This window comes from Corvus brachyrhynchos, unplaced genomic scaffold (genome assembly GCF_000691975.1).
Source record: "Corvus brachyrhynchos isolate BGI_N302 unplaced genomic scaffold, ASM69197v1 scaffold166, whole genome shotgun sequence".
NCBI lineage: Eukaryota > Metazoa > Chordata > Aves > Passeriformes > Corvidae > Corvus > Corvus brachyrhynchos.
The window spans coordinates 349791-361808 of record NW_008239671.1 but is presented as its reverse complement, the minus strand read 5'-3'; the positions used below and the strand labels follow the sequence as shown (position 1 = coordinate 361808).

Sequence of the window (12018 nt, the reverse complement as noted above, 5' to 3'; positions counted from 1 at the left end):
ACTGGGACACCGGGGCGGGATCGGGGCACTGGGGGAGCCGGGCGGGACGGGGAACCGGGGGCTTCGGGGCACCGAGGGGTTCGGGACAATGGGAGACCCGGACGGGAAGGGACACCGCGGGGTTCGGGACAGTGGGGGAGCCCGGGGGTCAGGGGGCTGACGTGCACATGGAGGGTCTGGGTCACCGGGAGTCCCGGGTGGTTGATGTGCACTGTGGATGGGGGAGCAGGTCAGTGGGGAGCCCAGGCGGGGTTTCTGCGGGGCTGACGTGTGCCGGGGAGCGCGGGGGTCCCGGGCAGGCTGGTGTGCACCGGGGGTTGGGTCAGTGGGGGTCTCGGGGGGGGCTGATGAGCACCGCGGGGATGGGGCAGATGTGGGTCCCAGGAGAACAGCCCTGGGGTGCGTGGGACGTTCCGGGTTGGAGACTGCACTAGGTGCTCCCGCGGTGTATGGGTAGGGGTGCGGGGTGTGCCGGGGAGGGCTCCGGGCCGGGATGGGATGGAGTGCAGGGGTGGGCCCGGGACAGCGCGGGGGCTGACAGCCCCTCCAGGCTCCTGGGTGGAGCTGCGGTGTGGCCCAGGCTTCCCTGAGCCCGAGCCGGCACCCTCGCCGTTCTCCTGCCACGCCGACGTGGAGCGGATGCTGCTGGAGGCCCAGCTGGAGACAGAGAGCGGTGACGGGTGAGTTCCGAGGGGGAGCCGAGCTCCGGAGCCCGCCTGAGCCGGGGCTGGCACTGGAGGCACAGGCTGGGCTCAGTGACTGAGGGTTTCTGTTTGCAGGGCCTTGCTCGTGCTGGGCTCCCCAGCCTGGGATGACGATGGAACCAGCCATGGGAGCGAGCAGCCGGGGGAGAGTGAGGTGCTGCCTGCCCACAGCCAGCCCCCAGCGGGCTGCCCCCACCCCCGGCAGGTGAGGGAGCTGCCCCCACCACACCCTGCTGTGCCCCCGGGCTCTGCTCTGACCTGCCCTGTGTCTCCTTCCAGTGGGATGTGCCAGAGGAAGCCAAGTGGAGGCAGCGACGCCTGACAGCGTCCCTGGGCTGGGCCTGTACCCGCTGCCCTCGGTACCTGTCTCCAAAGTAAGTCTTGTTGTCCCCTGCCAGCAAATCCTGCTGACCCCCATGCTGCTGTCCCTGTGCCCCTGTTAATCATGCACTTTTCCCAGGGAATTTGCCTTTGTGTGCTCCCCCCAGCCAGTGCTGTGGAGCCTGCAGGGAGGTGCAGTGGGGAGGAAGAAGAGACTTTTCAGTTCAGAGCTGCTGCTGCTCTTCATCCCCTCACTCCTGCTCAGCCACCTGCTGACCCTGGGGCTGGGGTGAGTGTCTGTGGGTCTCACCATGGGCCTGGGGGGAGTGTCTGGAGGGTCTTGCCCTGGGACTGGGGGAGGAGGGAACACTCCTGCATTTGGACTGCTCATCCACCACTGCTCCCAGCAGCTGCAGTGGTCTGCTGCCATCTCCCCTTGCTCTTGGCTTGCTGGGGCCCAGCACCCTTTGCCAGTGCCTCACAGTCACTCTCTCCAATCCAGGATCTACATCGGGAAGCGCCTGGCAGCCTCCTCAGCCAACCCTCTGTGAGGAGCCGGGAAGGCAGCACCCGCTGCTCCGTTGGGAATGCGGGGAGAGCCCGGCACCAGCGCAGCCTGACCACTCCCAGGCCCCGTGTTCGTGGCACGAGGCGCCTTCTCCCCGTGTCTCTCCCTCAGCCCTCGCCTCAGGAGCCGATCCCACTCTCCCCCGTAGACCAGAACCTGCTGATGGCACCTGCTGCTGGCACCCCCCAGCCACAGGCAGCCCCTGCCCTCCCCATCCCTGGTTACGGGTCCAGGTCCCCCTGTAACACAGACTGTAAATACGACTGAGCCCACCTGAATAAAGAGCCCTGTGCCAGCTCAGGGGCTGAGCAGCGAGTCCCCTCTCTGTGTCTGGCCAGCACAGCCTGGCTTAGGGAGTGACCACTGGGCTCCCTGGGGTCCTTCCCTGCAGCAGGAGGGTGAGTGCCTGTGCTTTGGGGTGGTGCCAGCTGGGGAGGGGCCCCTGGCTGGGCTGTGGGCAAGCAGGGGTGGGTGCTGGGGCTCACACGGGTGCTCAGCCCCCATGCAGGTGCCTGGCTGAGGCATTTGCCCTTTATTAGCTGTAGCTGCAGTGCAGAGGCAGGAGCTGAGCGTGGCATGGCCAGTCAGGGCAGTGACACCTGCCTGGTGCAGGTGGCAGGTGTGGGCAGCAGAGGTGGCACTGCAGAGCGTGAGGCTGCCAGGGCCCATGTGCACACCCGTGCAGTCTGGACCAGGAATGTGTCTTGGTGCTGAAGGATGGGGTGGGCAGCCAAGGAGCAGGAGCTGTCCCGTGAGTGGGGAGCAGGAATCGCCCAGAAATGCCACCAGGGAGATCGCTGGTTCTCTCCCTGTCATGGTGCAGTCCATGGGCAGCTCGGTCCTCGTGGCTGGGAGGGGCTGCATGTGTGGGAGCTCAGCACAGCTCCAGTGGCATAGGAAGGATGCAGGGCCAGGTGGGTCCCAGCTCCAGGGGACATCGGGAGGGTGGCAATAGCCAGAGTTGGCAGGACACAAGGTGGCAGTGCCCAGTGCACAGTGGGAATCCTGTGGCCATGCAGGATGCTCCAGGTGGCAGTGCTGCAAGAGGTGCTCCAGCAGGTGAGAATTAAGCAGGGCCGTGGGTCCAGCAGCTGGCTGGGCACTCTGGGCAGGGGTGGCCCCTGTGGACACTGCAGCTGCAGGTGGCATCGGGTCAGAGCTGTGACAGTCGCTTGGACTTGGGTGGTGGCAGCGGCGGTGACTTGGGTCTTTTGTTCCCATCCACTGTTGGAGATGTGGATGCCTGCGAGCAGAGAGGGACGTGAGGGGTGGTGGGACTGGGGGCCAGGGCCAGCCAGTGCCTCCCCTCCTGTACCTTCCCTCCTGCTGCAGCATCGCTCTGCTCCAGGAACGTCTCGTACACTGCGGGGCTGAACTTGCGGGGCAGTGGTGGGAGCTTGCTGGCGCTTTTCACACGGCCACCAAAGCCAGTGGGAGACAGGGACGACCCTGTGCAGGCAGGAGGGGTGGGATGGAGGCTCAGCCGTCCCCAAGGCTGTTGGGGCCAGCATTCCGGCCTACGGGAATGTGGCAGTGCTGGGCAGAGGGGACAGAGGTGCCATGGAATGTGAGCCCAGCCAGGAGCAGGGAGCTGGTTCCCACCAGGAACAGCTCTTGGCACCAAGACCCGGTGGCACAAGGTCCAGGATCAATGGCTACAGCCCCACAGGGAGTGTTCAGCCGGGGGGCTCCCACTCTGTGCCACCATGAGGGGCACAGAGGCATATGCTAGGGCTGCTGTGGGAGGGCACAGCCCTGCTCATGGGGCTGTAGGGACTCCCAGGAAGGTGGCCTGGCAGGTTGTACCTGCAGTGCGGGGCTGAGCACCAGCAGCAGCTCGGCTCGGTGGGGGCTGTTTCCCATCAGAGCTCAGGCTGCTCTCACTGATGTTGCAGGAGAGTCTCCACTTCTCGTCCTGGGACACAGAGGAGAGGCTCAGCACCTCAGGTGCCAGGCAGCCCTGCAGCCCTGGGTCTCCAGCCTTGTGCCCTTCCAGCCCCTGCTCCTGCCCTCCCTGCAGCAGGGGCTGCCACCAGCCCCCCGAGGGGTCCCATCTGGGCGGGGGGCTGGTGCTGTGGGCAGGACCAGGGGCTCTGGGTGCAGCAGGACACCCAGGGGAGTGCAAGCAGGACACCAGGGAGGCACTAGGGCTGTGCTGAGCATCACCTTGGGCTCTGGCAGCTCCGAGATGGACTGGCGTGGGTCCTGCCGCCGGGGCCCGAAGATGGAGCTTGAGCGGTTCTCCCTGCGCTCGTTCCTGTGGTCCTCGCTCTCAGAGGAGCGGGGGGCAGGCTTTGGGGTCGGGGGTGCCTCTGTGCTGTGGGGTGACTGGGACAGGTGAGGGACAGCAGGGGAGGGAGGAGCAGGGCTATGCCATGGACCAGCTGGAGCATCATTAGGAGCAGCTGCACTCAGCCAGGCACCAGCACTGTCCATGGCAGAGCTCCACAGGGGAGGTTTGGGGGACAAGAATGGATGGCTCAGGTGACAGCAGTGTCCAGGTGAGCCTGGGAGCTGCACATGGGGTGTCTCCCCTCCATGCCCCTCATAGGGACAGGGCCACCGTGGTGGCCTGGCGGGATGGACCCCTGAGATGCACTTGGCACAAAGGGAAGGTGGAAGGGCAGAGGACTGGGGAGGTGGGAGAGAAGCACCTGGGGCAGAGGAGAGTGAGGAGGGCTCAGCAGGGAGGGCTGAGGGTGGTGAGAGGGGACAACCAGCACTCTCCACCACAGCACTTGCCTGGCTCCAGTGTGGCTCAGCCGGTCCCAGTCAGGTACCCAGGCTATGGACCGGGGTCGTCCGCTCCGCCGGTCCTCAAAGAACATCTGAGACACAGCCAGGAGGGATGAGAGAGCAGAGCCTCCCCAGCCCATCCCTGGGCTCCACCAGGGTCAGCAGTGCCCTCTCTGACCGCTTCTGCGTCAGCGCCAGCCACCCCCAGCAGTGCTGTGCCCCCTCCTGGGGCAGGCAGGGACCCCGAGGTCCCCCATGCCCAGTGCCCCTCACCCTGTTCCTGCCCCGGCTGTGGCCTCAGCCAGCTGCTCCCTGCTGCCCCACACCTGCGTTGGCTTGTCCAGTGTCACCCCCATGGTGCCAGGCACTGCCTGTGCCCCCCAGCCGTGCCTGCCCCATGCCCACTGCCGTGGCACTCACCATCTCCCGCATCCCATACTGACTCTCCACCTTGGCCCGCAGCTGCTCGAAGCATTGCTCCATGCGCTCGTGGAACGGCCGGAGGTCCTCTGTCACCTTCTGCCCATGGATCCGGATGCCCTCTGCCAGCAGCGGGATCTGCGGGAGAACAGGGACTTGTGGGGCTCCCTGGGACGGGGGACACCAGGGAAGCTGTTCCTGCCAGACGGATGCTGCGCCTGTTACCTGCCAGGCGATCAGGTCCTTCAGCTTCTCGATGTTCACTCCATCCTCAGGGTGCTCCTGGATGTAGGACTCCTGGAAAAAAGCCTGCAACAACCCCCCTCAGCTCCACTGCTGGCCCAGCTCCACAAAGGCTGGGGATGGCAGAGTGGTGCCAGTGCCAGTCCTGGCTGTGCCCAGCCGGCCCCAACACAGCCCCTGGGTGTCCTCACCTTCTCATACTTGACGAAGCCACCCATGACAGCAGGGTCCACAATGCCATTGAGCAGCATGGAGAGAGGGTTAATGGGCAGGCTGGGGTCGTTCTGGTGCCGGTTGATCTCGCTCATGATTTTCTCATTGGTTTTCATCATGGTCTCAATGGCGTTTTGCAGGGGGGAGATGACGATCTGTGCGCAGAGAGGGGTCAGTGCTTGCTGGCACAGCCACCTGCCCCTCCTCGTTAGGGCTGGCAGGGTGGGCTCTCCCCACCCCACTGGAGGGACCTCTGGGGCTGCACATGTCACCCCATGAAGCCCCTCAGACCTGGCAGGGCTGGGGCTGTGCCCACCAGGACCCTGGGAGAGCCCTGCTGCCCCCCAGCCTCCTCCTCACCGTCTCAGTGGAGGTCACAACGAACCAGCGCAGGATGCCGGGCAGGGGATAGGCTGTCCTGAAGGTTGTCCGCTCAATCCACATGTTCTGTGGGAAGAGCAGCAGTCACCCCCCACCCTCTTCCCATCACCCTGGGTCACCCCTGGCTGTCCCGTGGCGTGGGGAGCTCCCACCTCCGTGGGCACAGGACTACCACCTTCCCTATCCCAGGGCCCCCTGTCTCTCCTCTGGACCCTTAGCTCCTTGCAGGGCCCCCCCAGCTCTCCTGTCCCTCCCTGCGGGGGGTCCTGGCAGCACCTCCCAGCACTCACTGCAAATTCGTTGTCCGGATCGCTCGGGCCCCTCTTGAAGGGCCGTGAGTAGCTGAACCTCTGGATGTGGTTGGCTTTGTAGAAGCTGTGGGGAGGGAAGGGGCAGAGATGGGAGAGGACCTCCACTGTGTCCCACCCACACGGAGCAGAGCAGGGACTCCCTGAGCTGGACACTCACTTGGTGATCTGCTCAGGGATGCTCTGGCCTTTGAGCCGGATCTTGGCTTCCTCTGCCGGCTGCACGGTGAAGCACTGGATGTCTGTGTGAGTGAAGGAGCCATGGGGCACGCACTGGGGGAGGACGGGGCTGCTGGGGAGAGGGGCTCCAGGGCCCGGAGGGGTGAACCCCAGGGGTACAGAGAGGCACTGCAGGAATTCCCGCATGGAGAGCAATGGACAGGGACCGAGCCACCCTCCCAGCCCCATCCCTGTACACAGAGGATACACTGCCCTGGGGAGTCAGTGATGTCCTGGCCAGGGGGAGATGTGCTCTTCAGCTTCTCAGCATTGGGGAAGGGGCTCAGCAGCTGCATCTCAAAGTCCTCACGCCGCTCATACTCCTTGCCCCGGTAGATGAAGACTTTGTTCTGCAGGGGAGGAAGGTGACAGCTCATCCCACTGCCACAGAGCAGGGCCGGCGAGGCCCAGAGAACTGGGGTGCTGGTGCTGATGAGGCTGAACCCCCTGCCAAGCAGGAGATGCCCCCCCCTAGAAAAAAATATCCCCCCAAACGCAGGAACTAGAGGAAAAAGGAAGCAGGCACATGGAGAATCAGGACTGGTGCCAGCCAAGCAATGTCACTAAGGACAAATCCTGCCTGACAAATTCAGTGGCTTCTATAAGGACGTGGCAGCATGGAGGGATGCGGGGAGAGTGACTGGACTTGTGCAAACCATCTGACCTTTTCCCCAGGACACACATCTCCAGGACAGACGTGGAGGGGACAGATGCTGAGTAAGGAATGGGCTCGATGATGACACTCAGAGTTGTGGTCCACAGCTCCACACCCAGGTGGACACCAGTGAGGAGTGGGTTTCCTTGGGTGCAGAGGTGGCAGGTGTGGAGCTGCTCCTGGTTCTGCTTACCCGGAGGAAGGTGGGGAAGCCCTGCCCATAGTACCCCACGGCAAAGTAGTCCGGGCTGGGCCGCAGCACCTTCAGGATCTTCTCATAGAACTTGGCTTCTCGTTGCTGCAGGGGAGAGGGGTAGGATGAGGGCAGGATGGGGCCCTGAAGACCCCCCCATTCCCCCCAGATCATCCCTGCCATCCTGCCCTGCCAGCAGCCACCCCAACCCCAGCCAGGCACCCACCAGGATGTCACTCAGCATTTCATAGTCGAACACGTGGCTCTCGTACTGCTCTGCCAGCTCCTTGCAGATGTGGATGGCCTCCTCCCACATCTGGAGAAGAGAGGGGCCAAGACAGGGCCCCCCGGTGCAGGGTGAGCTGGGGAAGGGGGCACCAGGGATTTCCAGCAGAGACCACCCTGCCTGTGGGGGCACCTGCACCCCTGCACGCCATGAGGAGGGGGACAGGGCTCTCCTGTGGGGACTGGTGGTCCAGTGGGCAGCAGCAGGACTTGGCTTCCCACCGTCTCCAGCCCTGGAGCCCCCCAGCCCACCCCATCAAGCCTTTGTCCTGAGCTGTCTGAGCTGCCGGCCCCTGGCAGTACAAGGACTGGGCTGGGATGCGATGGGACAGGATGGGATAGGGAAAAGGGACACAAAGGACAGTGGCTGTGGGGTGAACCATCCAGCCCAGGCTCACTGCAGGGCAGCTCCAGCCCCACTGCAGCAGTGGGGAGAGTGAGGGGCTGTGCTGAGGGTGAGGTCTGGGAGCTTGGAACAGGGGACAGTGGTGGCAAGGGGGCCAGGCTTGCTCTAAGCCAGCCCAGCTCCCTGCAGCTGCGAGGGCTCAGAGGCTGCAGGGTCTGTAGGGGCAGGTGGCCACACTCACCTTGCCCTGGTCGAAGTATTCAATGATCTGGTTGTACAGAGCCTCCTTCAGCTGGCGCTGGGTGTGCAGGTGGGGGCTGTGCGGGCCCGGCACGGGGGCCGCATTCGACTCCTCTGACCACTGCACAAGGGAACGGGGACGTGTCACACCATGCCCACAGGGCTGCCCACCCTCCACAGTCCCCCTGAGTCCCCCGAGCCCACCGTGAGCAGCCGGGCGTGCAGCAGCAGCGTGTAGGCTCCCTCCGTGTAGTTCTCGTAGCTGATGTGCAGATCCTTCAGCTTGTACAGGTACCTGGGAGTGACAGAGCCATGCGTGGGGAGTGACAGTCCCATGTGTGGGGCCTGACAGTTTGGAGGCAGAGCCCCATCACCCTGCCCCTCAGGCTGCTCTGCCACCCCCATCCCGCTGGGATTGCTTGGGACACCCCACCCCAGGTGCTGCCGGTGTCCCCAGGGCTATGCTCACCTGATGTACATGGCCTGGCGGTCGATCTCCTTGTAGAAGTTCTGTGGAAGGGCAGACAAGGCTGTTTGAGTGGCCCCAGGGGTGGCACATGCCACAGCCCCCCACACTACCACCCTCTGGGTCGTGGTGCTGCCAGGACCATTCCCATGCAGGGATGGGGTTGCCACGGCCCTGGGGAGCTGCACGGTGACTCCCAAGGGACGTCGCTTCTGGCACCACGTGCACCCTATCTCTGCTGTGCCAGGGGCACCACTGGGATTTGGGGGGATGCAAGGACAAGCCCTTCCAGCCCGGGGGACCTGGGGAAGCATGGGAACAAGCCCTGGTTGCCCCAGGGAGCTGGGGACATGGGGATGAGCCCTGCCAGCCTCAGGGAGCTGGAGCAGGGCACAAGTGCCCACCAGGAGGTTGACGGTGCAGCTCATGCTGTAGGTCTTGTTCTCGTCATTCATGACAGCCCGGTAGTCCAAGAGCCGCTCCAGGAGTTCGCTCACCAGCTTCACAAAGTCCTCTCCAGGCTTGGCCAGCTCAGGGTGGCTCTGGCAGCAGCTCAGCAGGCTGGGGAGGACAAGAGGACACGGGTCTCACTGCACAGCCAGCTCTGCAGTGCTCCCACCACTGCCCTGCTCAGCACAAGAGGGCAGGAGCAAAACCTGGGCAGAGCAGGGGCACCACCCGGGGCAGGAGTAATTCCAGGGCCAGGAATGACACCTGGGGCAGTGGCATCACCTGAGGCAGGGGTATCACTTAAGGCATAGCGTAATTCCTGGGGCAGGACAAGGGTAATTCCTAGGGCAGGGGCATCACTGGGGCAGAGGTGACAGCTGGGGCAGGCAGGGGCTGGCTGGCAGGGCCAGCAGAGGTGTGCAGGGAGTACACGACAGTGCTCAGGCACCAGCCATCCTCCTCACTGGTCCCTTTCCCCCATGGCACACTCCGGGCCAGGGCACAGCATGAGGAGGGATGGGAGGGCAGGGAATGGTGACAGCAAAGGGTCACGCCCTGGGGAGAAGGTGGCAGGGATGTCACTGCACACTCACATGCTCTTGAAAAGCTGCATGTACTGCTCATCCCCCCGGCCGCCCTCCACCTCGCTGTCCAGCCTGCGCAGGATCTCATCCTCAAACTGCGGAGAGGGGACGAGGATGGGCTGAGCTTGGAGCAGCCCCTCCTCAGAGACTGCCCGCAGAAAGGGGTCTGGTCCCCGTTCCCAGGCCACGCCACTCCCCTGGCGTGGGTGGTTCCCACGACATCCCACCCCATCCTGCTCCCCCAGGAGCAGCCTTGTCCCTCACCCGGCTGAAGCTCCCGGTGAGCCGGTGCTCACAGAGCATCATGTCAAAGAAGATGGGGATGGTGGACCTGCGCAGCTCCGGCTCCGGCACCAGCGTCATCTCCAGGATGGGGCCCACCATGCCCGGGATGAACTCGATCTTGCGCTGGCCTGGGAGGACAGGGAGGGCTGCGGGGCAGATTCGCACCCACACAGGCTCCCATGCCCACACCAGTAACACCCCACTCCCCACAGCCACTCTGGGGACGGTGCTGATGGACATCAGCCCAAAGAGACCCAAAAATTCCCCATCACTCCACAGCGTGGCTCACCGAGGCTGTACCACATGTCCCGGATGGACGCTCCAATCGCGGCTCTCATGTCCCCATACCTGCCAGGACAGAGGTCATCAGCATTGCTCTGCAGCTCCGGGTGCAGCACAGCCCAGCTGGCTCATCCCAAAATCCCTGACCTCGTGCCATGGCGGCAGCCCAGGGCAGGGACCCGAGGTGTGGCCGGCTGGGCAGAGTGGGGACTCACTTGCCCAGGATGCTATTGCGCTTGGCGGGGGAGAAGTTCTCCAGCTGCAGGGAGTCCTGCGTGAGGAAAGCCACGGCCAGGTGGAAATAGTTGTTCCAAAGCTGTGGTGGAAGCACAGGGATGAGTGCCAGCCTGGGTGGCACAGTGGGCTGGGGTCTGGGCTGGGTCCTCTCCTAATCCCCCTGGCCCAAACCAGGACTGAGGCAGTGCCCACCCACCTGCAGCTCGAAGTTGCTGTTGCTCAGGAACATCTCGGTCAAAGTCGTGGCAAAGTGGTTGATGGCACGCAGGAACTCCCTGGGGGTGAGAGGCCGTCGGTGCTGAGTGAGGGCAGCACCAGTGTGCCCACTGCCCAGCCTGGTGTGTCCACCATCCACATGCCCACCATCGTCCCACAGAGGGGTGGAGGTGGGAGGTCCTTTGTGCCCACCTCAGTGCAGCCAAACACTGTCCAGCGCACCAGTCCTGCACGTCCAGAGCCACGCTCCAAGTGTCCACCTGCCCTGAGGCATCCCAGGTGCTCACACCCAGCCCCAGTGTCCTCCTGCAGGTCCCTCCCCACGCCCTCACCGGTTCTGCACCATGTTCATCACCATCCAGTCACCGGGATACACCGTCTTCCCAATCAGGTCCTTGAAAAGGATAAAAGTCTCCATGAGGAAGTCCTGCAAGGGAGGGAGAGATGTCAGGAGCCGTGCTGGGCTGCAGTGCCCTCTGAGGGGAAGCAGTGAGGGAGGTGCTGGTGCCGGAGGGCACGGTGTTGCCGTGGGGCAGCACTCACCATCAGCTCAGGCCGGGAGGGGAACGCCTGGATATAGGTGCTGTAGTGGTCCTTGTCCATCTGGCTCAGGATGGCAGCCATGCAGGCCACGTAGTGGCTCTGGGAGAGAGGAACTGGTCAGGCCCTGCTGGGTCCTGCAGCCGGCACCATGGAACAGGACACTGTTCTTGTTCCTCCAGTCAGCTCATACCCTGGAGCCCCAACTGCCTTGGGGTCTGTTTGCCCCCTGCCCGCCCTGGTCCCTTCTTCCCCAGCTCCCCAGACCTCTTCTCCTGGCCCCTTCATGCCCAGTTCCCAGACTGTGTACCCCACTCCAGGGATGAGATGGCTCCTGCACCCACCATGATGCTGGGAGAATGTAGGTACAACTTCAGAGTGATGCTTAAGCACCTCTGTCATTTTTGGGGTAATTTAAGGCCATCTGCGGATGTAAGGGCATTTTGAAAATAGCAAGCAGGTTCTTCCTGGAGCGTCTCTGGTGAAGGGTCCCAAACAGAGCCCTTAGCTCCACTCCAGGAGGCTCCCAGCTTTGTAGCAAGACGAGTGGAGTGTGCACGAGCGGGATGCTGCCCAGAAAGCTGTCCCAGAGGCACATCCGAGGCTGGAAACTGCGGGAAAAGGCAGCTATTTCTGTGGTAAGAGCATTGTCTGGCAGGCTCAGGAGCAGTGATGGCCCTGCCGTGCCCTGGTGTCACTGATGGAGCTTTGTGGGTGGCTTCAGGTGCCAGCCCTTCCGGGGATGCTGCCGTGCCGTGAGTCCTGTGAGGGCAGCACCGGGCGCTGGGCACCACTGCCCATCCCGGGTGCCACAGGCACCTTCCAGCCCTCGCAGATCTGGCACTGCCGGAGCTTCCTCCTGGATTCCGGCAAAGACGGAGCCCCACTGCAGCCCCAGGCCAGACCTTGCCAGCTACATGGAGACCAAAGCGGACTGTTCGGGGAAGGATGTGACTGATGCCGGTGACCAAGGGCTCCAGCTTCGCACCATCAGCCCCTGGGCAGCCCCGGGAGCTGCTCGGGATGGGGCGTAGCCCACCGGGGACTGCTGTGGGGAAGAAACGTGCGGCCACGGCCAGCCCTGGCTACGAGCGGCTTTGAAGGGATTTCTCTTGTGGGCAGCAAA

The 12018-nt window shown here is 63.9% G+C and overlaps 3 protein-coding genes across 4 annotated transcripts in view; 2 read left to right on the top strand and 1 right to left on the bottom strand.

The window, feature by feature from the left end:
* AUP1 (ancient ubiquitous protein 1) overlaps positions 1-457 on the top strand; it is a 10041-nt gene extending 9584 nt beyond the window's left edge. The window contains exon 13 of the mRNA XM_017742389.1: positions 425-457. Coding sequence (XP_017597878.1) covers positions 425-457 — 33 coding nt within the window. The remainder of the gene's footprint in view (positions 1-424) is intronic.
* Positions 364-1908, top strand: LOC103621142 (BCL2/adenovirus E1B 19 kDa protein-interacting protein 3). 2 transcript variants are annotated; one of them, XM_017742398.1, is made up of 5 exons: positions 364-680; positions 780-909; positions 984-1078; positions 1193-1314; positions 1528-1908. In XM_017742398.1, exons 1-4 carry the CDS (start codon positions 499-501, stop codon positions 1299-1301), a joined length of 516 nt encoding a protein of 171 aa, XP_017597887.1. In that variant the 5' UTR covers positions 364-498; the 3' UTR covers positions 1302-1314; positions 1528-1908. The 2 variants fall into 2 exon arrangements, with proteins under 2 accessions (XP_017597887.1, XP_008638112.1); XM_008639890.2 differs by having other exon boundaries at positions 369-680; positions 1165-1314.
* Positions 1909-2096: 188 nt separating this feature from the next.
* Positions 2097-12018, bottom strand: part of LOC103621141 (dedicator of cytokinesis protein 2) — a 43010-nt gene continuing 33088 nt past the window's right edge. The window contains exons 28-52 of the mRNA XM_017742397.1: positions 10896-10994; positions 10685-10779; positions 10333-10411; positions 10115-10215; positions 9907-9965; positions 9597-9745; positions 9342-9427; positions 8703-8859; positions 8302-8342; positions 8037-8127; positions 7834-7953; positions 7188-7277; positions 6962-7066; positions 6322-6463; positions 6055-6136; positions 5877-5961; positions 5566-5652; positions 5184-5360; positions 4975-5058; positions 4750-4887; positions 4336-4421; positions 3760-3910; positions 3400-3508; positions 2909-3042; positions 2097-2836 (exon numbers count right to left, since the gene is read on the bottom strand). Coding sequence (XP_017597886.1) covers positions 2747-2836; positions 2909-3042; positions 3400-3508; positions 3760-3910; positions 4336-4421; positions 4750-4887; positions 4975-5058; positions 5184-5360; positions 5566-5652; positions 5877-5961; positions 6055-6136; positions 6322-6463; positions 6962-7066; positions 7188-7277; positions 7834-7953; positions 8037-8127; positions 8302-8342; positions 8703-8859; positions 9342-9427; positions 9597-9745; positions 9907-9965; positions 10115-10215; positions 10333-10411; positions 10685-10779; positions 10896-10994 — 2637 coding nt within the window. The 3' untranslated portion in view covers positions 2097-2746. The remainder of the gene's footprint in view (positions 2837-2908; positions 3043-3399; positions 3509-3759; positions 3911-4335; positions 4422-4749; positions 4888-4974; positions 5059-5183; positions 5361-5565; positions 5653-5876; positions 5962-6054; positions 6137-6321; positions 6464-6961; positions 7067-7187; positions 7278-7833; positions 7954-8036; positions 8128-8301; positions 8343-8702; positions 8860-9341; positions 9428-9596; positions 9746-9906; positions 9966-10114; positions 10216-10332; positions 10412-10684; positions 10780-10895; positions 10995-12018) is intronic.